This window comes from Mixophyes fleayi, chromosome 3, assembly GCF_038048845.1.
Source record: "Mixophyes fleayi isolate aMixFle1 chromosome 3, aMixFle1.hap1, whole genome shotgun sequence".
In the NCBI taxonomy this organism is placed as follows: Eukaryota; Metazoa; Chordata; class Amphibia; order Anura; family Limnodynastidae; genus Mixophyes; species Mixophyes fleayi.
The window spans coordinates 119,409,448-119,436,069 of NC_134404.1; the positions used below are offsets into that span (position 1 = coordinate 119,409,448).

Below are 26,622 nucleotides of genomic sequence, written 5' to 3' on the forward strand. Positions count from 1 at the left end.
CCATGTGACTGTAATGTAATTGCAACTGCCACTTGTAAATGTTGCAGGCAGCGTTTATGTGATGAGCAACGCATTTCATATAGCCTACCACGGGCCTAGACTAATTTCTCTGAAAGCTAGGAGCCTGGGTCATAAGCTAGATGTCTGCAATTTTGTAAATAAAAATTTCCACCCCCCCCCCCCAAAAAAAATTAAGGGTATTATGGATTATACATATACAATACCTGTTTGCTGAGAATGAATGCATTATATACTTTGTACATGGTATGACTTATTAATGATGACCGCTTTGAAAAGATCACTGTATATATTGTACACACCTTACATTATAAATAGAAACAGTTTAGCTGGTCATTCTGGATCACTGTATGTACGTGTGTGTGTGTATGTGTATGTATATCTATATATGTATATGTGTGTGTGTATGTGTGTATGTATATATATATGTATGTATGTATATATATGTATGTGTATGTGTATGTGTATATATATATATATATATATATATATATATATATATATATATATATATATATATATATATATATATATATTTATATATATATCTGATTGTCCCACATAGTGGTGGCAGATGTTGTGGACACTTCCTGGAGGTAACTGTATTAAGCGCTGGAAATCGTCGAGTTTGCAGTAAAAATTGAAAGCGACGATTGCTTTAAAGACCTTGCTGCTTTAAATTTTCACTGCAAAACTCGATAATTTTCGGCGATTTGCAGAAATCGGCTCGTGATACATTTAGCCCCTGGGGTCGTAATCAGACAGAAGCTGCCTAGGAGGGCAAACAGAGAAAAAAGACCTCAACCACCAAGCAGACAACCTGTGCAAACATGGTAAAAGGAAAAATGTTTGGATAAGCACTAGCACACTTGATCCAGACCTTGCAGAAGTTGAGCCCTGGAACCCAACAGTGCTGTGAGCTGCAGCACATGGGTGCACAGTAGTGAGAACGACCAGGAAAAATGAGTACATATGCCAGGGTGTACACCACAGAGAGCCAGTCTGTGTGATGGTAAGATAGGTCATAGAAGTGGGTGAAGTTGCTGGCAAGTATGCTCTATTGGATCCACTGGAGGACATTCATCAATGGCTACAGAAAGAACACCACCAGTCCTAGGGAACCTACGATGGTCTAGCATTACTAATAATGCTGACCTGGCCTCCCTGCCCCGAAACTGCTCATTGTGTCGCTAGCCTGGAGCCTACTGTGAGAGTATGGTTCTGCTACCATTTGACCTGCTGGTGCTCTTAAGTGTCTGAAGCTGAATTCTAGAGAAGAGACAGGCTGGCAGCTGGTCATCCGTTTCCGAATTCCAGGTGCCCAGGCCCACCATTTGAATCGCTGTAACATGGAGAAAAAAGTGATTTATGTACACATGGCTTTCTGAGCTTCAAGAGGTTCTTTTGTAGGATACAAAACTTTCTTGTTGAAAATTGGTACTTCAGACCTGTTCAGTTGGATTTATTTCATTTAAAGGTACTCGCTGTAGATATTATCTTAGCTTAATTGCGCATATATTATTCCTAAATGTTTGCTATTTCTGTACAGGCTATAAACAAGAATTCATTTTCAGGTCTTCTAACTTGGCCACACAACCACTGTTGTCACTTAATATATCCTGCTACTGGATCATGCTTCATCATGTGTGATAAACCCAGCACAATAATAAACATTCACACTAGGGGGTAAATGTATTATGTTCCGATTTTTGCAAATTGCCAATATTATGCGGTTTTGATAGCAAAACAGCAATGTATAAAAAGGTAATACTTGCCATTAAACACATTGCCGTTTTCAATTTTGCTGTCAGTCGCCAAATATCGGCGATTTACTAAAATTGGTTCATAATGCATTTACCCCTATGACTTTTGGGGAAAAAAAGAAATAAAACAAATACAGGTAAAGGCATTCTAGGAGAAGGTAAACAGTGCAAGCAGAATTAGTAACACCCCTGCAATAGGAATACTATTATAGATTGGTCACTTAATATTTATATATGACAAATACAGAAATATTATTAATATACTGTTTAACATAGAAATGTGTTATTTCTCCTGCTACTGCAATGCAAGCTGTAAACATCTGTTTAAAAAACTGCTTGGAAACATTGCAGAACAAATCAAGCTGCATTTTTCCTGCCAATGGGAAAATAAGAGCTTCTTGCCCTCGTTGTTCAGTTGCATGAAATGCGCTCATGAGACATCTAACTGCACCTGTCACCATGCAGCAAACAGGCTACCAATATATTATGCTGGCTGTATGTTACAGAATAGAGATTAAAGCTGCACTGCCACCTAGTAAAAGGCAGTAGTGTATTGCTAATCTACCAATCCATACAAAATCTTATCCTGTCCTATCCAACCCGTCTTGTACTCCCTGCACAACTTTCCATGTCCTCCTGAGAGCTTTGAAGGCAGAATAGATTTGTGGCACCCAGACCTAGCATGCATGCCTTGCTATGCTGGCATTCAGCTAGCTATCAGCACTCTGACCCCCTTTTTTTTCTTTTTTTTTTTTTCTCAAAGCTCATTTGTGGTTTGTCACATCACCTATGCTGGTGGACCCCATACAGCTGGCTATAATCTCTTCTGCTTTTCTGACTTTGTCTGAAAATGCAGTCCTTAGCTTTGTCCTATAAAATGAACCTTCTGCATACAGCACTGAGGTGCACATCATAGTCTGTGTTTATTTTGAACTTCTGTAGGTATACTACACTGGGTATATTTGTTATTAAAAGGAAGTACGTAAATTATGGTAAAACATATATTCAGGGTCACTACCATCGCCAGCACATTTATGCAAAGTAAGAAACTTCGGACCTTGACGTCAACGACATTGACATCACCATTATTTACAGTATCCAGTTTTTTTTTTGGGGGGGGGGGGCAGCGGCAGCGATTTAGTTTTTATCAAGGCAGGTATTGCATTTTTTTATTACCTGTAGTATTTATCAGTGGCCCCACTTGGTGTTAATCACTTTATTAATCTCTGCCTGATTTAGACATCTGCAAAATACTGTTGAAATCTCCTGGCCAAAAGTTGCTGTATGTTCCAGTGTCATTACCACTGTTTTGACATATTTTTTTTTCTCAAAATAAACGCTGGGTCATCCCTTCTAATATCGTCACAGTGTACACCAATGAGTCACAGCATTAAAACCACCTGCCTAATATTGTGTAGGTGCCCCTCGTGCCGCCAAAACAGCTTTGACCAGTCGAGGCATGGAGTCCTCAAGACCTCTGAAGGAGTCCTGTGTATCTGGCATCAAGATGTTGATCGGTGTATTATTTTACTACAAGATCTTGTATACAATTTTTTTTATTTAAGTATAAATTTTTACCAATTTCTGTGTTGTAGCATGCTAGGGAAATGTTACTACCACTCCTAATTATTATATTCCTGTCGGTGGCTGCTTGACAGACTATGAAGGATTGTGTAGGGCGGCGGTTCCCTAAGTGTGAGCAGCGGCTCCCAGGGGTGCCGCGGGCCAGCCATAGAAAAAAAGAGAACACAAAAACTTACCAATCCGGGTGACGCTGGGACCCAGCATCCTCCTCTCTCCCGCAGCTGTCACTGAATATCGACGTCAGTGACAGCTGCGGGAGAGAGGAGAATGCTGGGTCCCGGCGCCGCGCGGATTGGTAAGTTTTTGTGTTCTTTCTTTTTTTCTATGGCTGGCGCGGGGCAGAGTGAGAGGGATCGTGACAGCGTGGCAGAGGAGGGGACAGCGTGAAAGAGGGCAGAGGAGGGGGGACAGCGTGAGAGAGGGCAGAGGAGGGGGGAACAGCGTGAGAGGGCAGGGGAGGGGGGGAACAGCGTGAGAGGGCAGGGGAGGGGGGGGACAGCGTGAGAGAGGGCAGAGGAGGTGGGGGACAGCGTGAGAGAGGGCAGAGGAGGGGGGGACAGCGTGAGAGAGGGCAGAGGAGGGGGGGGACAGCATGAGAGAGGGCAGTGTGTCTGGATGCAGAAGGGCATTTTTGCATACAACTAAATAAGTATTTCTGTCCTGACCTAAATACTTATTACAATTTTTTGACCCAACTACTTCTAAAACAGGACTGCTCAGTAATTATTTTGGAGGTGTGCCTTGAAAAAACTTGGAGACTCTAAGGGTGCCGCGATCTGCAAAAGTTTGGGAACCACTGGTGTAGGGCATTGTATCTAGCATAACATTTTCTTACTGATGTTTCGTTTCATGCATGAAAACTATTGAAATACTATACATTTTTCTATGTCTCGCTACTGTTGTTTGGCTACCCTCTCTGTATTATATCCAACTGTTTAATATACAAGTGGGACATGGTGAGGACTAAGGCCATGAGTGTCCTGGAGTCGGAGAGGGACAGCACAATTGACTGAGGGAGGAAAAGAGTGTGTGTATGGGGGGTAAAGATGTAAATCCAGACTGGGACTGTGCAGAAGTTTTATTACAGACATCGAAAATCACTTGCCAACCTCAGACCTTATCGAAAATATTTTTTTGTACCTTGATGTATCCAGACAGGCATATATTTCCTTTTTTCCTTTTTATTACCTTGGTTATGCTGCTAACTGAACCTTTCATTTTATGTTATGTTTTTTCATGTGGCTGTGCCCAGGCGTGGGGTGAATGAGGCAGTCCCCCTTTTCCACACTTCCACAGTTTTTTACGTAACAAAACGAAAAAACTTCAGTTCGTAGTTGCTCATCCAATTTCAATGAATTTAGAGGCTAGTAGGAACATTTTAGGATTTTCTGAAATGCCATTTATGCCTTCCCAAGAAAAATGGCCACCTTGGGTGTAGTCTGAAAACCAAAGTTGTAAATGTTTTACATTCAATTCTGCTCCATTGTTACACGTCTTCCACCACAGACTGCTTTGTATAGATACAGTTTCTGGTAAAAAACACGAGTGTCTTTATGTTGGTGACATTCCAGGCCCACCCTTGATGCAGTGTGTGCGCTATTTTTTTTTTTTATCTAATCCATGGTTTAGAAGTGCCTAGCATTGATCTGGTCATTGTAAATGGAAGGAAGGGTTTGGTCAGCAGCATAATATCCTATAGTGTTTTAACCTCGTAGATAACATCAGGGCTCATGCATGCACATGGAACTCAGTTCGAGGACTCCACAAGCTGTCTGTTAGGGTTGAATAGAATGAGCCACAGCACTTGTCTGGGAGCTGAAGGCATATCCTCTACGAGGGTCCGATTAGAGTTTACAATTGTTCCAAGTAAACAGTGCCAAATTTCTTTGATATTGTAATCTTTTGATAAAGACGTCTGAAAGGTCCCTGTGGACTTCTTTTTTTTTTTTAGATTTTAGACAAAATAGTTGAGTGGCAGGACTTCCCTTGCTGATATGCTTCGGGTTATTAAGAACTGCCTCACTTGACCATTGATAACAGGAGCAATTGGACAGGACTGTTGATAGAGTGCAGCTGGGAGCAAGTAATCTATTTTGGTAACCTTTACATATTTTATTGATTGATTTTTTCTTTTTTTTAAACAATAGGTAACTTTGGGGACATTTTAATGTCATTGAAATATTTAGGAATCTGTTTAATGCATTTTTACTCTGAATTCTTGCAGGTTGCTCTGTGTTGAATTATCCATGTAAGGGGCTGTGGCTACTTGTACTACTTTAAGAGCCAGAGGAGTATTAAGAACTGCTGGATTATTTTATCTTTTTTTTTTTCTTTTTCGTTTTTTTAATCTTCCTGGAATTGCAGCAAAGCTTTTATAGATTGGATGGTTTCTGTTGTAATAGCCTCTATCATCTTTGCGAGCAGTCTGGATATATTCCCTCATCCTACATGGTTTTCATTTTTAAAACTAGCTTGCAGCAGTGTATTGAAATCAGTTTTTTACTGTGTTTTATAATTATATTCGTTTTCTGTGTCACAAAAGGCTCTTTGACTGTAAAAATAAACATGCATTATATGATGCATTTTTTTTTAGATTGTGAAAAATGAAACTGCTGTCTAAAGACAATAAGCAGAAGCAAACATCAAGCTAATTCTCAAACGCTGAATTAGCAAGTAGAGAATTCATGCAGTGTATTCTTCCCAATGTGCCAGTCTGCCTCATTCTTATTCAGCTATGAAATATGCCAGCATGTGCTACAGTGTGTTTAAGTGGGATCGCAGAAGACAGTGGTGACTCTGTCTTTCCATAATGACATAGTTGTGTAGCGTTCATGGATTTGGACAGCCCATTTAAATTTGAAATGCCTCATCTGTGGGTGAGTTCAACCAAAATTAACCAATGTTTATATAAATATGTGACAAAGGGATAAGGTGCAGTTCTCAAAGGTGTATTCTACTTTCTCCTGCTATTTTAGTTTGTGTTTTTCTATTTCATGTAGTAGACTTCTTATATTTATGAAAAGATTTGAGCCAGAATCTTTTTAGATAATTATTTTCTTGAAAGTACTTGAGAAGTGGGTGCCCAAGAAAAGCTGTGATTGGCTGCTTCTTTAGAAAGCTGTTGCATAGCAGTAATTAACAATTCTTCTTTTTTTAAAAAAAATAAATAATAAAAATATAGGAAACTCTTCACCTATTTGGCTGAATTTCCAGTAAGTTGTGTCTGTCAGGACGTTTTTGATGGTGTGTGTGTGTGTGTGTGTGTGTGTGTGTGTGTTTTCATGAAGGTTGGACTTTTGTAGCTTGACTTTGCTGTTGCTGTAAACTTCAGTGTTTGCCATAAACACTGAGTCATCTCTGTAAAGCTTTATTTCCAGAACCACGCTGTATAATCCAATCTGCATAAAGTGCAGGATTCATGTGTTTCAGCTTCTCATTGTGCTCCCCAACCAGCAAGTCTATGATGCTGAAGGAGTTCTCCAAGTTTGGGCAGGAGTAGCATGATGAGTAGTGTTATTTTTAACGGTAATATTGTCTTACATTCTTTGTGAATGACTCCTGCACCACAACTTCTTCCATTGAATCATCAGCCACTTAACCCCATTGCTGCCAACATGAGCTAACTTGTTGTTATGATCAGGAAGGCAGCCTTTTTACTTATGTATTGCACTTGCCTAGTTTGTCTCTACATGGAACAGACCACTTCCTTTGCTTGTTCCATGTGGAGTATATAATTAACTACATCATAAACAAATGTGAGACCGCATTGTCACTACTACTAAAAGTAACTGATTTAGTACCAGACATTTCTGCCAGATGACACTAAAATGAGTGATGGCAAAATGACAAACTAATACAATACCACACCAGAACTGGACTTCTGCAGTTTGCGGCTCACAGACATCTAGCAGTTTTATGGGCGCCAATTTATCTTTACATGGTGACTATTATTATATATTATAATGGGATAGCCGTTTGCATATGGTGGATTTTTAAGGAAGGTTTGAGGTCTATAAGAAGGGGGAAGGTCTTACAAAGGGAAATAGTTGTGTGCCATAGATTAGGGGCAGTTGGTGGAATTCCTGAAGGAGTGAGTAGAAGTTATAAGAGGGAACAAAGTGTGCTGTTATTATTGGATTGAAGACTTGTCGTTTAATGAGTATTTGTGGTGTGCTGTATTGATGACTATTCTTTATAGATAAGAGGAGAAGCCAATGTTATCTTATTGAACTGCTAGTTTTTTGTTTTTGTGTTTAAATTGACTCTTCCTTTTCCATCATTCTGCATTCTTTTGTTATAGTCCAACGTCTGTTTAGCCTTTCTGAGAAGCCACACAGGGCCTCTTGTCTCAACCACGACCAAAGCTAATAGTGAATGATCCTGGCTGCTTGCGCAGACACAAGGTTACCCATGTCATCCATCGCACCCTCACTGCACAAGTTTCTAGGTGGGATAGTTGCACATTGTTGTAGTAGTATTACTATTAGTAGTATCTAAAATTAGGGAGTGCTAGTCCACCAAGGTGTTTGGGGTTTTGTAGATGACTATCTTTCTAAAGATGTCCCCAGGTATGTACACCAGAATGTGATGGAATAGGCAATTTAGTCTGGATAATCATTTTAATTAAATATGCCACTTAATGCCATGTAGGCACCTTAATTTTTAGTATATCAAGCACTGGGAATAAATGTAATATATTTCATGATTTTACACATCCATATACTCGTATGCTTACATTTGCTAGTCCACAACAGGGGCAATTGCTGTGGGGGATTGGAGGAGGAGTTCCAGATATGGAAGGGAAGACCCTACACCTATGCCAGTTGAATTTAAGCCCAGAGTATTTGCTAAAATCTTGCACTACTTCTAACAAATCCTTAAAGAAACGTACTACATCTTCCATATAATCTGCAATTTTATCCACCCTTTTACCTAACCACAGTCCTCTAGTGTGCATATCCTTATTATACAGGACAGGAGATCATATGCAAACATAAGTAGTGCTGGGAATGAGGCAGTATACAGTAGACAGACCCATCCAATAAAGCCTTCTCCAAAGCTGAATTTGTACGTAATTTCCCACAGGAATCTTCATGCCTAAAATGCCTTTGTGGTATCTAGTGAATCCACTACGGCTCTCCTCTCTTTAATGCTCAATCTGGAATGGGTGAATAAAATTGTCAGATTAGCACTAGTGAATTTGTTTTGCATGAACCCTGTCTAGGCTGAGTGCCCAATTTTGGTAATTACCTTCTCAAGACACATGGGCAGAATTTTAGCCAGTCCTTCTTTTTTTTTTTTTTTTTTTTGTTTGTTTATTATTATTGAAGTCTATTACGTTTTGGAGATCACAGTCAGAGTTTTGTAACATGGATAATTCAGATTTATCGTATTTTTTGTAAAAAGAAAATGAAACTGGGGAGAAACTGAAAAGGAGTGACAAGGTAAATGAGGGAAGAGTGTCCAGTGCTCCTGTTAGCAGCGATGGTTAGCTCTAAACTCTCTACCGCTTTTGCCGCATTAATGAAATGCCTATGGAGGGATTTCTTGTATGAAGAAATTGGGACCTTCGGCATCCCCTCGCCTAGTATCTCGTTAGAGATTTTAATCCGCTCTCTTAAAAATGAATTGCAGTTTTGAACATTATCACAACAACACGACACAACAACATTTATCTGATAGTCCAGGAAACATCCTAGTAAGGACACTGGGGCATTTGTACCATCTAGTTACAACTTTGTACTGAGTCTCCGAGGCTGAAATGCTAGTTGATGATGCTTGGGTAAACTGGAAGATCTTTTCCGACTGTGAGGCAACTAGTTGCTGTGCCCAGTGTCTTAATATGGGTTGTTAACAGTGTTGTTTTTAACAATGGGCCTATAGGATTAGGGGAGTAATGAATTGCCCGGTTTAGATAAAAATAAATAAATTAGTTCTTCAAACAGATGGAGACAGTTTACTTTTTATATGCTCCCACAATTTAGGTGTAGATTAAAAAAGGTGCTTTTTGTTAAATAATTCTATCTAATCTAAGCCTTGTCATTGGGAATGGAGGTGTAGTTAATAGCTAATTCCACCACCTCCATAATGCTTGGCAGATCCAGGTGTTCCCTATGTGCAGTAAAGAGTGTGAGCAAACTGAGCTTGTTGAAGACAGACAATTGGGGGTAATTGGCAGCTAGACATGTACAGGTTTTTCTAATCGTTACGCAGGACAGTGACAGCTCATTTCCCTTTTGTGTCTTGTACCATGTTGCTATCTAAATGTGATTGAATGGCTAACTCCTGTATTCCCTTAGTATATCTACCAAAAAAATCGAGCTATTTGACTCCTGCTACCCTAGAAATGAGGGTACCTCATATGAAGGCCATTAAGGCATCCCGTAGCACAGGTGTGCAGATTGTTGAACATTCTGTGAAATTTCCCCATTACTGCACCAGGAGGTCTGAAGTGAGATTTGTGCATGTCTTACTAGGTATTGGCCCACTGTTGCCTATACCAAACTTGTATATCCTACCCCAACACAACTATACTTCCCTCCTAGTACTAAGGCTTACCTAACGCAGAAGAGTAAAAGACAGTAAAAGGAAAACACTGAGAGAAGAAATTGTGTAATTCTCTTGCTTGAGCTCCTTGGTAGTGCTATAAAACAGATGGAGAAATATTAGTAGATTAAGCACAACAATATGTCTCGGTAAAATTAAAATTCCAAAGGATACTCCATTGGCCGTTTTCTGTAGGTTGGCAAGTAGACATATTTGGGCAAAACTGCTTTTTTGTTATACCTACATTCCAATCGTGTGATTACAAGCCAGCCATTGCAATACTTCTACTGGGGTAGTTTAAAACAAGTTAATATACTCCTGCAGCAATGTACAATATGATGGGTAGACCATGGAATAAGTTTGCTGTTGGTGACTGAGCCTCTTCCTTACATGTATACATTTTGCACAATTTTTTTGCACCTCTGGGGAAATATCTGGAAACGCCCATTATCTTATGGTTATAATGCATTAAATCGTTCTTTTGCCTGCTTAGGTGAAGTATGTACCTGTTTTTTTTTTAAAGTGAAGTAATTTGTCAATGGATGAGCGTAGTTGGGCTGCTGGTGGAGTAAATGGTGAGCCTGGTCTGTTCCAAGCTGGTCAGTGAAGGCTTCTTTTCTGTAAAGCTGCAGGTGCCATTGCTTCACTCATTCCTCCAGATAGTTACTTTCTGCTCTTTAAAGTAATGTAACAAGTTGCTCCTGTAAATTTCTATTAATCTCTGCTTACATGTCAGCAGGCTAGTGAATATGGCAGCCATCTTCCCTCAGAGTGGTGTGGCTGAATCCTTAAGAACAGAAACACACTGCTCCCCTTCTACCATAGTCTCTCCCTTATCTTCAGCGGGTAAGGTCTCCGCAGGGGTGGGTCTGCTTGTCCATTTCCTATGCAGTCGCTTTTCAGAGGATGGAAGTAGAGCAGATTTAGAAGGCTCTTCGGCTCCTGTGCTTGCCTAATTACAGTTTTCTGTGTGAGGAGGACGTGTGTGTGATATACATGAGGAGGACGTGTGTGTTTGATAATAAATATATATATATATATATATATTATATATATTATATATAAATAAATATTTTTTTTTTCATTATTCTCCTTATGTAAAGTTTCATCTTGCTAATATTTCTTTCTTTTAGCATAAGCCGGGTATTTTGAACTTTGGTGGATCACTAGCATAAGTCGTGAATATGGAGAATAGGGAGAAGATCAACAAGGACCAGGAAGATGAGATGGTGAGCAGATTTTATTTACTTCCATCTGTCAGTGCTGCATGTAACTTGACAATTACATAGAATATGAAGGAAGGCTCCACCCCAATAGTCTAGAAAGGCAAAAACACAATTTATTTTTTTATATGACCACTTATTTTCTGCTTGTGATGTCTCTACAGCCTTTTTATGTCTTTTACTTCTTCCTGACTTAATTTTCCCTTTCATTCATTTTGTTGTGTCTCTACAAGATTTGCTTGTAAGATTGTGGCTTTAAATAACTCCTCCAAAAAAAAAGCTTCAAAAGCTTTTTCAACACTTAGACGTCCAAAATAGTATCACTGAACTAAGAAACACGTCCTCCAAATTTTCTCTGATTTTGTTACCCTTACCCTGCAGCAATAACAATCATGAGCAGTAGTACACACTAGGGTGGGGGGTGTCCGGATACACTATAGTGATTGTAATCAAAATAATGGGCTCTTGGCAAGTGCTAATTAAGTCTACTTTGAGAAATATTGATGTACTCAAATGAGACTTGTTAAGTTCAAGTAGTCTGATATAGGCATGTGTTTCTTATACATTTATATATCACACACCACGCTAATATAAAAGGATATCCTGCAATTAGACCTTATTTTAAATTAAAGTAGAGCCACGCTCCCACTTGGAGAGTACAAAGCACTTCCTATACTAATGGAGAAGGGATCTTTTTTTAAGCAAAGATTAAAAATAACAAGACTATCTAGAGCTGCTTATTTTGCAGTTATTCTAATTTATTTGCGTTTTGACACTTTTTTTTTTTTTGTAAAGTTATTTGTGAAAATGACTTATTCCAATGTAATCATATTAGATGTAAAAGTACCAATATATTGGACTACTTCTCTCGCCACAGTGCACGTTCACAGTTCTACTAAATGTTTGAAGTACATATTGTTAGGATTTTTAACCCATTCTCTTGCTGTCATCTATCGCCCCCCCCCCCCCCCCCGGACCACACCAACAATTTCTTGAACACTTCTCTGCGTGGCTCCCTCACTTCTTATCTACTGACATCCCCACCATCATGGGTGATTTCAACATCCCTATTGCTAATCCACATTCCAATGCTGTTTCCAAACTACTCTCTCTAACCCCCTTACTTGACCTCTCCCAGTGGATTGATTCCACTACTCATCAAGATGGCCACTGTCTTGATCTTGTTTTCTCTAGACCAGTGTTTCCCAACTCCAGTCCTCATGTACCCCCAACAGTTCATGTTTTCAGGATTTCGTTAATCGTGCACAGGTGACTTGGTACTAGGTCAGTAATTATCCCACCTGTTTCCACCAACAGAAATCCTCAAAACATGAGCTTTTGGGGGTGCATGAGGACTGGAGTTCGGAAACACTGCTCTAGACTATGCTCAGTTTCTCATTGCCTTAACACTCCTTACTCCTCTCGGATCTTCACCTTATTAGCTACTCGCTCACCCCAAGTTCTTTACCCTCCCTAGTGTCAAACTCTTCCAAGCCTCCTTATAACCGCAAGAATATCGACTCTATTGATCTTCAACACCTCTAACTAAAATCTGTCCGAACCAAAGGCTCTCTCAAATTACCCCACCTCTCAGCTTCCATGCCCCTCCAAGCTTCTCGACAGAATTGGTACACTTGCCTCACACACTTTTATTTTGTTTGTTTTTTTGCAGCAAACCACCTACTGGATTCTCTTCAGTCAGGCTTTTGCTCTTAACACTCGAAATCATTGACAACCTTGGTCAGCACAATCTCTGTGATCACAGCAAAAACTGAAGGCCATTACACTCCTAGTTTTCCTAGATCTCTCTGCTGCATTTGACACTGTTGACCACTCTCTCCTCATACAAACGCTACAATCCCTAGGTCTTGAAGGCACTGTCCTATCCTGGTTCTCATCCTACCTATCTAATCGCGCTTTCAGTGTTAATTTCTCTGGATCCACCTCTGCTCCGCTTCCTTTATCAGTTTGAGTACCACAAAGCTCAGTCCTAGGTCCTCTGTTATTCTCTATCTTCACCACTTGGGGAAAACTAATAAGCTTCTTTGGATGTCAGTATCATCTCTATGCGGATGATACACAAATCCAGCCTCGGACTGGCCTGCCGGCCAGCCGGGCTATACACCGGTAGGCCCAGATGTGATTAAGCCCCGCCCCCTCCGACTTTGGGGCGGAGCTTACAGGGAGCACCTCACCGACGCAGGGCCGTAACGAGGGGGCGCAACGGCCGCCCGCTCTTTGCTGTGCACAACTATGTGAAACATACCCAGCTGTAAAGCTTGCTGGAGACACCAGCAGGATCGTTCACAATCAGGATTGCCCCCGTATCTCTATATATGTGGCCGCATGCTGCCTGCTTCTGTACAGAAGCAGCATGTGACCACTCATCACACAGGCGCCCCCTGACCTCTCAGCTCCTCCTCTACATTGTGCACGGCTCCTTCCCCTGCTTTTCTGCTGATTCCAGTCACCGTGTGTCTGCCTGTCTGTCTTTATCTATCACCATGTCTCCTCTCCCTCTTTCCTCTCCCCCCTCCTTTTCTGTGTGTGTCTGTACTTTTCTTAGTTAGTTCACTTCTTACATGGACTCGGATCTTCCAGCTTCTTCATCAGACAAGATTAGCAGTGAGAGGTAACCCATCCATTATCATGTTTCTGATTAGACCAATAACGCTATAATGCAGTCAGAGAATGCCAGTGTCTGACTTATGAAGCGTGGAAGAGAGGTCACTGTTAAATACCTTTACTTTGTTCTAGGCAGATATATAGCTCTGTAATTCTGGAGATTCATGACACTGTAACCTGACCTCTGCAGTCAGTATGGGAAGACCATGTGAAATGGAGCAGTCTGTCCCACTTACAAACTAGGATATGGCCAGTCTCTTCATCAAAACATCCTGTACAGCAGCAGTCACTAAAACTTATTTACTGTGTCATGTCTGCAAAGTGTTGCTCTTTCTCCAAACAGATGAGGGGTTCTAAGAAATGAATTACTTAAGTAACCTATATAAGTATTTTCTGTTCATACACTTGAATAAAATAAGAGTTCTACAATTCATCATCATCACCATTTATTTATACAGGGCCACTAATTCCGCAGCGCTGTACAGAGAACTCACTCACATCTGTCTCGCCCCATTGGAGCTTACAGTCTAAATTCCCTAACATACCCATACACACACAGAGAGAGAGAGACTATGGTAAATTTGATAGCAGTGTGACCTCCGAGGGCGCAATATAGAGTTTTTTTCATGGCTGGGAAAGGCAACCTACACCTAACAAGATCGGGTTGGGGGGGGGCGCCATTGCTCTTTCTCGTCCAGGGCACTAAAATCTCTAGTTACGGCTCTGCACCGCCGGTCCCAGACGTCTGCGACTCCAGTGTAACAAACACACTACCACGCAGGTGCAGAGAGCTGTATCTGGGCTCTCTGCACCTGCGCGGTAGTGTGTTTTACACTTCAGCAGGGGAGGAGGAGTGTGCTGTCTTCCTGTTATCACGGCCGTCCAGAGGAGCAGGATGCCGGAGCTTTCAGGTAAGTGAGTGCCCATAAATTACATTCTAATGTTATGTAATGCAGCATAATGTAAAGCTAATTATTATGAAGGCACACAATACAAGACAGCTTGTGTTATTTTCTGCTGCATATACTACGATCATCCTGTGATACAGATTATAGTGCTATATGTCTCAAAGAAACAAGACATGAACATGGAAATGACATTTATTTAATGCGCCATCATGTAGGACTGCCATTATACACTTTTCTAAGATAGCAAACCCTTTTGAAAAGGAAAAAAAATATTTTACAAGATTCTTCTACAGATGTGATAGATGTCATTAAAGAGCTCATCGGCCACACAGGTTGCCAGTGCTATTTTTTTTTTTTTATCTCACACACATTTTTAAGCAGCAGGAGATACTATTATAAGCACAGAGCCAAGTGAAGGTCCTTTTCCCTTCTGTTCCATAGCAAATTCATTTTCCACAGCTGCTCTAATAAAGCTGACTTTTAAAAATAGGTTCTCTGTTCCCTTATATCAATTGCATCTGTTTTCTTCATAATAATGATCACCAAACTAGAAGATTACTTGAAATAAAAGATTTAAGGTATGAAACAAATTTACACATTATAGCGCTGAAGCTTCCTCTGTAGGCTGATATCAAAAACTGATACCAAAGCAATAAGAAAAAAATCAGATTTATTGAGGACATGGGGCTCTCCATAACAAATAGGCCCCTTATTTCTAAGTTACTGTGGGAAAACACCCGTTTGTGTTTCCTTTCAGTTGCCAAATCTTCTAAATAGAAAACTTGACTTAAAAGCTAATATAACATTGTGGAAATGACAAAATTAAAATGCTATTCCAGAATCTTTGCCTCCCGGCCAGGTCCTCCACACATTGGCTGCATATGGAGAACATCAGTCAGTGTTTGTCAGCATTAAAAAAAAATCCTTTCACTGTTTCATTTTGGAATGTAGATGGCAAGTTTCAGTGTAGTAAATACAGCAATCCCATTTATCCTGACACACTTTAATTAACTTAATTTCTCTCTCTAATGTCTCTTTCATCAATACAGCTATAACAGAGTCTGTTGTTATGAGAGAATGGTACAAGCTGGACAAAGTTTATAGGCCTCATTTCCCTGTCACTTATAATGAAACTTGTCCTTCAAAATAATACTGCAGCATAAAATAAAAAAATCTACGAAAAATGTAGGGAATGAAAGCTTTTTGTTTAACAGCAATTTTTACTTATGTAGCTTAAACACACTAAAGCCTTATAAGATGGATCACAAGTAAAAATAAAGACTTATTTACCATATACATATATATAGATTATAATATATATATATATATATATATATATATATATATATATATATATATATATATATATATATATATATATAATATGTTGTAGCTTTCAACACCCTGTAGCAAATTAAACTCTTTTTTATACCTGTCTTACTAAATTCCCTCCCTTCCCAAAAATACTCCTTTAGTATTACTAATTCAGCGTTACTCAGCTCCCTCCACATTGACAGACACACAACGAATAATAATGCTTTCCAGAATATTTTATATTGATTGATACATATTTTATCTATAGTTTTTTGTCCACTTTGTTCTTTAAGGACCACACTATAGTGCTATAAGTTGCCCTCCATGGGCTGACCACACCCCCTTGACTGGCCACACCCACTCTTACAGTTGGCCACACCCCAATGTAGTGGGCCCCTATCACTGCATTCCCCCGGTGGGCCCTTCATGCCCCAGTCCGACACTGCACAAATCTATCATTATCCTCTCCTGATCTATCACCATCTGTGCTGTCTCGCATTACTGACTGTCTTTGTCATTTCATCTTTGATATCTTCTCGTTTTTGACTCAATCTGTCAAAAACTGAATTCATAATATTCCCACTCAAAAACAGAAACTTCCTGCCTGACATTTCTGTTGATAATCAGTTGCGCTATATAAATAAATGGTGATGATGATGAATCCTTCACTGCAACTATCCTTTTTCCCCCACATTGACTCTATGGGGGGTATTCAATTATTTCTTTTAACGCGCTAAAACCAAAAAAAAACGAGCGCTCTAAAAAAACTTCATATTATACGGTAAATTTGCGCGCGTAAACAGTTAATACGGTACTTACTCGCTGCCAGCGGGCTGAATTTCAGCTCGCTGCTCAGGGAGCTGCGAGATGAAATTTAGCGAGTAATTACCGTATTAACGGTAATATTTTTAGAGCGCTCGTTTTTTTTGGTTTTAGCGCGTTAAAACAAACAATTGAATACCCCCCTATATATCTAAATCATGTTACATTCATCTAAAAAACATTTCCAGAATACACACATATCTCACGCAAAAACCTTAATTCATGCACTCGTCATCTCCCGCATCGATTATTGCAATTCCCTCCTTACTGGTCTTCCCAAAATCAGACTTGAACCCCTTCAATCTATTTTGCACGCAGCGTTTAGATTGATTTTCCTTGCAAACTGTTCTTCCTCCGCTGAGCCACTCTGTCAATTTCTACATTTTTTGCCTGTTTTTCAACGAATCCAATATAAAATTCTTCTACTAACATACAAGGCCATCAACAAACTGCACCGACATACATCTCCTCACTTGTCTCAAAATATCTCCCAACTTGACACCTCCGTTCTGCACAAGATCTGTGTCTCTCTTCCACTCTCATCACATCCTCCCATTCTCGGTTATAGGAGTTTTTTCGGGGCTGCACCCACTTTGTGCTATTTCCTCCCTCGCACAGTAAGACTTTCCTCTAGGCTTCAAACCTCCCAGCGTTCTCTGGAAAACCCACCTCTTCAGACAGGCTTATAATATTCCTCCACAAGCATCTTAATCTCCTTAGGTTACCCTATTACCACCCTCTACACAGCTAACACAAGAAATCAACCCTCTGGCCAACTTTGCTGTGTGACTGATCACATAGCCCACTCAATACTTTTTAACCATTGCATTCTAGCTGGTCCATTGTGCAATATGATGTAGCACATGACCTTGTGTTTCAAACTCCCATTGTCCCATAGATTGTAAGCTTGCAAGCAGGACCCTCTTACTTCTCTGTCTGTATGTATCACCCAGTATCGTTTTATTAATGTTTGTTCTCAATTGTAAAGCGCAATGGAATCTGCTGGTGCTATATAAATAAATGATGATGATGATATTACCTATCGTAGTACAGACCACAATATACTGAAAATATACTAGACAAACTACCTGATTTACATTTGGTGCACTTGCGAAAGAGTTTTTTGTCTTCCCAATGAACCAAATTAAGGGTCACTTAGCCTCTAACTATTCATGTTGATTTGTCCTGCTAGTCTGCAGAAAAGACCTAAAAACTTCTTTCCCCCCCCCCCCATTTCTTCATCCAGGAGATTTATGGTTACAATCTGTGTCGGTGGAAGTTGGCTCTAGTAGCAGTAGGGGTGCTGTGTAGCGGTGGCTTTCTCCTGCTCCTTCTCTACTGGATGCCTAAGTGGCGCGTGAAGGCAACATGCACTCAGACGACATTGAAAGACTGTGAAGTTGTGCTGCTGAGAACAACTGTAAGTTTGAGCTGGCTGTGTAGTTTGACCTGGCTAAAACCAGATGATATATGTACATAACAAACATTGCCTTGTGCTATCAACACTTCTCATGATTGATTTTCAGGAAATGGTGGTTTATTGCCGTTTGTTATTTTTCCAACCTGTGAACTAAATAGATAGCCAGTTATTAAGAAACTTTACAAGTAATGACTACGTTAACAGACCTCAGCTATTTCATAAACAAAATGCACTGAGAATGTATTTTTTGGGAGGTGGTGGTGGCGGCAGGGTGGTCGGTCTGACACTGCGACCCACAAAGGAAGTTATTAGAACTGTATGTACGTACGTACTGACAGCAAAGTAAATTCTATTAATGTGCTTATAAGCACAATTAGAGTTGCTAACAAATTAAAATAATATTCACATCCCTATACCAGATTTTAATGCGATAGTTTTTTTGAAAAATGCAAAACACTTTTCTGTGCTTATATACTTTATATAGTCTTATAAATGAAATGTAATATGCTGTATATAAAAATGAAATAAGTGGGGCCTCACTGATAAATGATATGCTACAATTAGCAATATAGTAATTTTATATATACTTTCACACTTACCTTTATGCCAAACCTACAGGTTATATCAGAAATGTATTACAAGCCCCCAGATGGTAGCTGGGAATAAATGACATCTTCTATTATCGGCAGTATAGAGAACGCAGTTAGCAGTCGAGTACATTTTTGCATTGGGTAGATGGCCGTGAATGCCAGAGTTGTGTAGGGCAGATCCCAATCAGTTGTTAAGGAAAGGTAATGTAGCCAGCGGTTCAAATTATATTCCAGTCGGTATTGATCATATTCCAAAACTGTGTTCTCAGAATTCTATAAACCAAAAAGGCTGTGAGCTATAGAGCATACAATTCTATAGTACTATTGGGACGTTTGCTTAATAAACACAAGATTTGCAATCCCCATGGTAACTGTCTCGCTAATATCTGTACTAGAGACATCCTGACTTTCAGTTGGTGTGCGCTCTCTCAGACCCTAAAAAGCTTTAGTTTTAGCAGTAGTTCCATGTTAAATACCTGCTATGAGGCTTATTCTCAATAAAGCAATTTGCAAGCTGATAATGCCATGTTGCGTGACAAAGGTTTTGGCAATACTAAATATGAGTACATAGTTCGTTGTGCAATGTGTAGTTAGGAAACACATTGGGTCTCTCTGTGACCTTCTTTAACTGGGAAATAGCATTTAATAAAGTATGTTCTTTTTGCGTTGTACTAGTCTGGCTCCCTAACCAACTCACCCACAGTAGTAAAGTGATAAGTTCTGTAGTCGTACTTGTCCCTGCCCGCTATAATATACACCATGTAATTTTCGACTGGGTATAGGAGCTGACGCATGGAAAATAAACCAACTCTCTAAAGGTTGATGGATTCAACCATCTTTATAAATAATTTGTCTTCTGTAAAATACAATTTTCTGTAGCAGCCCTAGAACATGACTGTGCAGCTCAGTGAATCAAGGCTTGTTGTTAGCCATTTATCTAGCGCTGACTATAAATCTGTGAATAACTGTGCTTTGCAGACCATTTTGAAACAGATTGTTCCCAATAAAACCAACTTTGATTTACTAACTTGTGCTTTATACTTTTGGCTATAAAACTGTGTGAACTGAAGCTATTGTGTAAATTTCAGGCACATTTCCTGAATATCTGCCGGTTCTTGCTGTAATAAACCAATGAAAACTACTGTACATAATTTCTCATGTTGATCTATATGTATAGGTCTTCTACCACCTTCTACTCCCTCCATTTCTTAATATCGCGTATTTTAGGGAAGGAATGCTTGTACTTAATCTTTGTGATCTAATGTGCGCTATTTTGTGTTGCTTCTACGTGCCTTGAAATTGTATGGCCAATGCAACATGTCACCCAGACAACGGCATATTAGTTGACAAAAGTGTTGCAGTGAGTGTCTGAACTGCTTCTAACCTGCAAAGTCGTCTTCGTGGACGGCAACAAAATTGAAACTATTTTATTTAAATGCCCACTAGGTGGCTGTGCTGGTCTTCTTATTTCCTTCCATTGCTATATTCGACTCTTCAACTATGTGAGCTCACTCAGCCTCCTGGTGAAGATAGTTGGGGGGCGAGTTCTGCGGCAACATAATATGGGGCTGCATATTTAGTAAAGCTCTCGGCCAGTGCCTCCCCTCTTCCTTTCCTTGTTGACTCTGTTCTGTACTATTAAACCAGCACCAATTTACAATGGTGTCCTGGTTAGAGCTTTAGTATATCATAAAATGCCTTCTGATATTTTGGTTTGCTGCTGCCCTCTATGAGCAGATGATTGAAGTGTTCCCTTTCTCAGGAACATGGTAATATCCTTTTAAAAATATAAATGGGTTACTTTCTTTACAATTGTGTTTCTTTTAAAATTAAAAAATATATCCAAAAGAAATAAACAAACATAACAAGTGAGATATATACACATACACATACACATACACACACACACACACACCAAGCCACAATTTTAGCATTATTTTGATTATACTGAAACTTTTTCTATTTACCTGTTTTGGAAATGTATAAAAACACAATTTCTTAATTATTTTAATTAAGGCATTTGATTTTTTTTTTTTTTTGTGATTTACCAGGATGAATTCAGACGATGGTTTTGTGCAAAAGTGCGCATACGTTTATGTCCAGGAACAAATCCCTTCCAGAGCCCTGAATCCATGGCAAGCAAAACGATTAATGGACACACAGGCCATCTTCCAGAGAGTCTCACTGAGCACAACGAAGGTCATCCAATGAATGATACAGCAGTCCCATTGTTTGAGGTACAGATTAAATTCTATAAATATGTTCAAAACAATGGTCCACATCTAATAGATGATTTTAAGATTACAGTCTTGTAATTTTATATAGAAGTACATCCACCATAACAAAAATCCTTTCTAAAATGGGTACTTTTCTATAGAAAGGCACAACACTCAGTGCAGAGTAATTTTGGTTGAATGTGCTAGTCCTTCAATCGTAATATCAGTATGAGTAAATCTGGACGTTTCAGCCTTATACTAAATCAAACGTTTGGTTCAGGACCATTTTTTAATCAAGTTGTTGTCATTTACCTCAAAACAACATATTTCCAGGCTAGAGGCTGTATGAAGTTCATTTGGAGGCAGCAAAATACTTTGTTGTGCCAACCCCAGCCCAAAACACAACTATAGCCATTGCTGAATAAAGTCATTTGTGGCATTTTAACTGGATTACCTACAATAACTAGAAGTCAATGTTCCTCCTTATCATTTACTGGTACCTCTTTCATTTAGGGTGGCTTGCATTCTGTGTTGTGTAGTCCATTGATGGGCCACTAAAATCAAAACACATGTTGACATACACAAGAAGCTGTTAACAAAGTTCACAGTGTTATATATGTAAAAGTTTCCATACCTTACCAGAACATGAGATAACAGTTGCTGATTGCTGGATGTTATTAGCCTTTGCAAGCTGAGGAGAAGCTGTTTGCTGTGTCCTTTCATGCGATTACTGGGCAGAACAGAGCGTCATTGGAATAGTATTACAGTAAATCCAGTCGGTGATGCAATAAATAGGCTACTTGTAAATATAATAAAAATATCTACTGTTTAAAACCTGAATTACACTAATTGTGTTTTATTTGCTATACAGTTTAAGCCAATAGTTGTCACAGCTGTGAGCTATTCAATAAATATTTTTGAGTTTCTGAAGTAAACATAAAATTGTTAACAATGCGGTCTACCACATATTTAACATGTTTGAAAGCTTTTGCATTTAGTTGTTTTCTTTACGCTGTGGTCTTAAAATCGTACTTTCCTTTCCCATTAAAGTCTATCCAGATATTGGGCATGTTGTGTGGGTGAGACAATGAACAGAGATGTCCTTTTGAAGCATTATATTGCAATACATAAGTCTCAGAATTTGTAAACAATTTTAGAGATCTATTGCAGTTTGTGGTAATACAGTGCTGTAATGTGACAGTACAGTTTGCCAGACAGTGTACTACAATATCTCTGATATCTTGTTCTGTGCAGCCACATGAACAGAAGATCATTGTATTATATGGTCTTTGTACTGAGGGTTTGGCCGCCTACAGACACACAACTATAAGTTTAAACTGTTGTTTTTGGCAAATGCCCATCTCTGTGAAGGGGGTTATTCTCAGGGACATCCTTTTGGTGAATAGTATTAAGTGGAACTAAAGTGTCATCATTGGATAAATGCTTGGTGTTAAAACAACAAAAATAAGTGTTTTGTGATATTGTGCCTTTAATGAAGAGGTTTAGAAGATTCTGTAATCTGCTAGTATAAGTCCAGCTGAAAGATAAACATGCTGCTGTTGAATTCATGTGTTTCCAAGCCTTTTGTTTTATATGACTCTGGACGGTTTAACTGAACTTGTGTTTGTTTGGTAGGTTCATTATTTTGTGCATCACAGTGTGACTTACTACTGGAATGATTTGCACCAATCCTTCAACTTCTTAACGTAAGTGTCCGTTCATGACTGCTGACTTATAGGTATAAACTGCTTAGAGAAGCACATGTACTTCCAATCGGTATGTTTGGTATAATCGCTGCTACATTATAACTTACAATATTAGAGGGTTAATCCTAGCTACATAAAAAAAAAAAAATTCTTCCTTCTCCCAACTAACATAACTCCTATGCCAGGACCCCCTCCGTTTAGGAGAACTCTCTCCTACCAGCACTGTAATGGTTCTTGTTACAGCTTGAGTAAGTGGGAGGTTCAAATAATGCTGTGCCCGCTTCTAACCCTAGCACTGACTGCTCAGGGCAGCCTCTTTTTGTAGTCGGCTCCTGTGTTGTAAGCTGGCACAATGTGACTTGGGATAGAACTGTACTTGGTTGTCATCTTTTAAGGCACTGCATGGATCCCACTGGAATGATGGGGAATAATAATTGTCTAAAACATTGATTTGGATGGATTTTGTTTTGAAGAACCATTTTACAGAAACTAAAATTATTATTTGAAATATGTTTTATGCTCTCAAACCTCAGTCCAATATTTATCTACACTCTTGTTAGGGGTCTGGATGATGGAGTTTCTTGTGCTACCCTACACAGTGAACACAGCAAAGGATTAAGTAATGAATTACATGATTACAGGTATGTTTATATATACATGTTTATCATTCTACAAAAGTATTAGTAGTTGTGTCATTAGCTATTTCAGGTAGTTGACTGAACATTCGATGTCTGGGTTGCCATGACAACTATTGTTATTTGCCAGGCATTTAAGTTTAAAGGTGGAGTTCTAAAAGGAGGAAATACACCACTAGAAATGCAGTTGTGCATGTTAAGGAAACTGTATTACGGGAATGTTTTACTGTTACGTCTAACCATACATGAGATGATAAATCCGTATACTTTTACTGAAGGGCAGAAAGTTCTCAGCAGGTTTTATTGCTGCTCAAGTTACAAGGACATAATTTTCTCTCATTATGTAGCCTACTCCCCACAGTGTTGTGTGGAATATCTAGGCATGTGTACTCACTTCCATGGACAGACTGTATACATTGCTTAGCTTACTATGGAAGCAGCATTACCTAGAGATTGGTAAAAGTGCAATATGTACTGTACAGTATAGCACAATCTGAAAAAAGTAAACTTTATACACCAGCACCTACTGATAACAGTTATTCCAAGTGGAGGAGGGATGTTCATGGCCTTAGTGAGGATGATTGAAAAGAGATGATAAGCTCAGACATCAGGCCAGTAATCTTCTGCATGTTTTCCATGGCACTAGTAGGCTGCACAAATGTCTTCCAATATCTTTTAAACAAAGGATCTCTCTAGAGATAAAAATCTTTATAAAACATGGCAACAAATCTGTTTTAAAAGAAGTAATTGTCCAGTATGTTGTCCCATTATAAGCCCTTTATTATTACAGACGGACTTTCCAAAGCAGCAGTTGTACAGTTCCAGTCTGTAGCAGGGTCTTGGGTGCGTTTTGGCAGACTAGGGTGATAACCATGGCAATGTGGTCAGAATAATTATACATTTCACACTGTACTTTAAAATTAATAAATACATTAAACACTTCGATCTGTCATAAATGATTCCTAGTATTTCTTCTAAGACAATAACTGATTTTCTTTTTTTTTGTCATTTAGAAAATTATTTTATGGAATAAATGAAATCACTGTTAAAGTGCCTTCTATTTTTAAGCTTCTGGTTAAAGAGGTAAGTAGAATATTTAATTACTCATACTATATAAGATGGGAAGGTTGACTAGTGACATGAGCTTTCTGCACTTCATATGGGAATGTTCAGTTATTAGACCCTTTTGGGCCGTATAATTTATATCTATGGTTTTTAATTTGCCTACTGTTTGCTCCTTTTGAGGATAGTAGTGGAGCTGGTTCTCATCTCACTCACACTTCACGCCTTTCATATGCTGCAGCTTCTCTCTGGAACATACTACTTCATGCTAAAAGACACTGTCATCTTTCCAAGCCCCCTTAACACTAATCTCTTCAGACAAGCGTATAACCTGACCCAATGACCACACTCACCTTATCTGTCAGAATATTTCTCACCACTTTTCTCACTTAGTTACAGTGCACTGTTAACTCACCTCTTGTTTCCACTCCCTAGAGTTCTAGTAGGGCCCAGGATATAAGATGTACATGTTTTGCCCAAATGTGTTATAAGCACTGCACACAGATATAGAGTCCCCTTGTATATAAGTTTGTGGTAAAAGGGGCATTGAGCCAATTATTGTGGCACTGTGATGATTTAGATGGTTTTGGTACTACATGCTATATTAATTTACAAATTATTATTTTTTTTACAAGGGGGTGTGTAGCATTCACAATGTGTGACTTGGTCTAGGTATGATGAGGTGTGATTCAGGAAGCAATATATATATTTTTTTATTATTATTACTTTAACAAACATGAAGGCAAGTCCTTTTTTTTTTTTTCTCTTGAAGACACCAGAGAGACGTTATAGTGAGGTCAGGCTCTAATTGGTGGCTCCTACACACTAAAGCTGGGTACACACTACACTGTTTTCGTCCAATAATCGGCTCAAACAGCCGATATACGACCGCTCGTTCAAAAATCGGGTCAGTGTGTGCAGTGACACGATGGTCGAAAGTCTGCCCAAATGGACGATTATCGCCTCATTTGGTTGGTCGTACCGTTTAATATTTTCGTTCCAATCTCGTTTCCGCTGTGTAGTGTGTATAAACTTCCGACCCATCCACAACAGTGAGTACGAAATTACAGTCACGACAACATGGCTGTAAAAAGCAGCCAAAGGGACGTCCGCTCTTCCCTTTATCGTCCTAAACAAGGCTAGTGTGTATGCAGTCCATGGACCGAGCGATCGGACCATCGATCGCATGTAAAATCGCTCGGCATAAAAAGTTGGTAGAAATTTCTGTAGTGTGTACCCAGCTTAACACTATTAGGTCCAGTGTTTTGATTTGATAGCAGCTTAGTTGTAATCTGCTATTAGATGCAGGTTCTTCCTGGATCTACTAACGTTTGTGGCAGGGAAGATCCAATCTAAGCTCTCCTCTCTATATTCCCATTGGCGATGGGCACTAAGATGACTGCACGCACAGCAGTGATCTGTAGTCATCTTCCAACTAAACAGCATGCCCCCATGATCTCAATTTTATGCGTCTTCTGGCCTCGCCTGCTGATATATCGCAGCGTGGCTAGCATAAGACATCTTCCTCCCTCCAGGAGGCAGCACTGAGCTGAGAAATTACTTCTATATTAATCACACATTTGTTTGTACTTTGCACATGGGCAATTAGTTCATCAGTGACACAGACATTCTACTTCTGTGAACGGAGTCAACTGGCTTTTGATTTTTTGATCTTGATGTCCAGAATGATGTGGCAACATTTTTTTTCACAAGGGTGACAAATTAACAATGATCTAAATTTAAGTGATACGTGGAAATAAGTTATTCGTTAAGGAAATTATACATTATTTTAGTAGTTGGAGAAAAGGGGAAAATGTAGAAATTAGAATGCTATAAAGAAATAATGCAAAAGTAACAAAGGTGATAGAATAATTATTAGTTCAGAAGTTTTAATGAGTGCTAATATACTGGGATATTCTTTTAGAGGGGAATTCAATTAGCCGCAAAGTGTGTCACGGACGTTCCAGAGACACTTTGCAGCGAAGATTTTGACTGAAATCTCTGCTCATTTTTCCTTGTACCACATGTGGTTAAAATGAGCAGAGATTTCTACCATAAATGCCGGCAAATAATGTGGTGCGATGTCCACTTGCCACATAGCCGGCAATTGAATTTCCCCCTTAAAGTGATAGCAAGCTACAAGTATTTTAAAATTCCACAGTGTTCTGGAATGTGAACTGGTGGTGGGGG

At 39.3% G+C, this 26,622-nt stretch overlaps 1 protein-coding gene and 1 long non-coding RNA gene across 5 annotated transcripts in view; one reads left to right on the forward strand and one right to left on the reverse strand.

Moving 5' to 3' along the window:
* The window catches only part of LOC142143965 (uncharacterized), a 251,791-nt gene that overhangs the window by 74,877 nt on the left and 150,292 nt on the right, over positions 1–26,622 (reverse strand). The window lies entirely within an intron of this gene.
* Positions 1–26,622, forward strand: part of ATP13A3 (ATPase 13A3) — a 106,271-nt gene that overhangs the window by 38,973 nt on the left and 40,676 nt on the right. For 3 of the 4 annotated variants that reach the window (XM_075202258.1, XM_075202255.1, XM_075202256.1), the window contains exons 3-8: positions 11,045–11,140; positions 18,050–18,223; positions 20,865–21,050; positions 22,665–22,735; positions 23,296–23,376; positions 24,384–24,453. In XM_075202258.1, coding sequence (XP_075058359.1) covers positions 11,096–11,140; positions 18,050–18,223; positions 20,865–21,050; positions 22,665–22,735; positions 23,296–23,376; positions 24,384–24,453 — 627 coding nt within the window. In that variant the 5' untranslated portion in view covers positions 11,045–11,095. Of the gene's footprint in view, positions 1–6,007; positions 6,242–11,044; positions 11,141–18,049; positions 18,224–20,864; positions 21,051–22,664; positions 22,736–23,295; positions 23,377–24,383; positions 24,454–26,622 lie in introns of those variants that run through there. The other variant, XM_075202257.1, reaches the window with a different exon arrangement.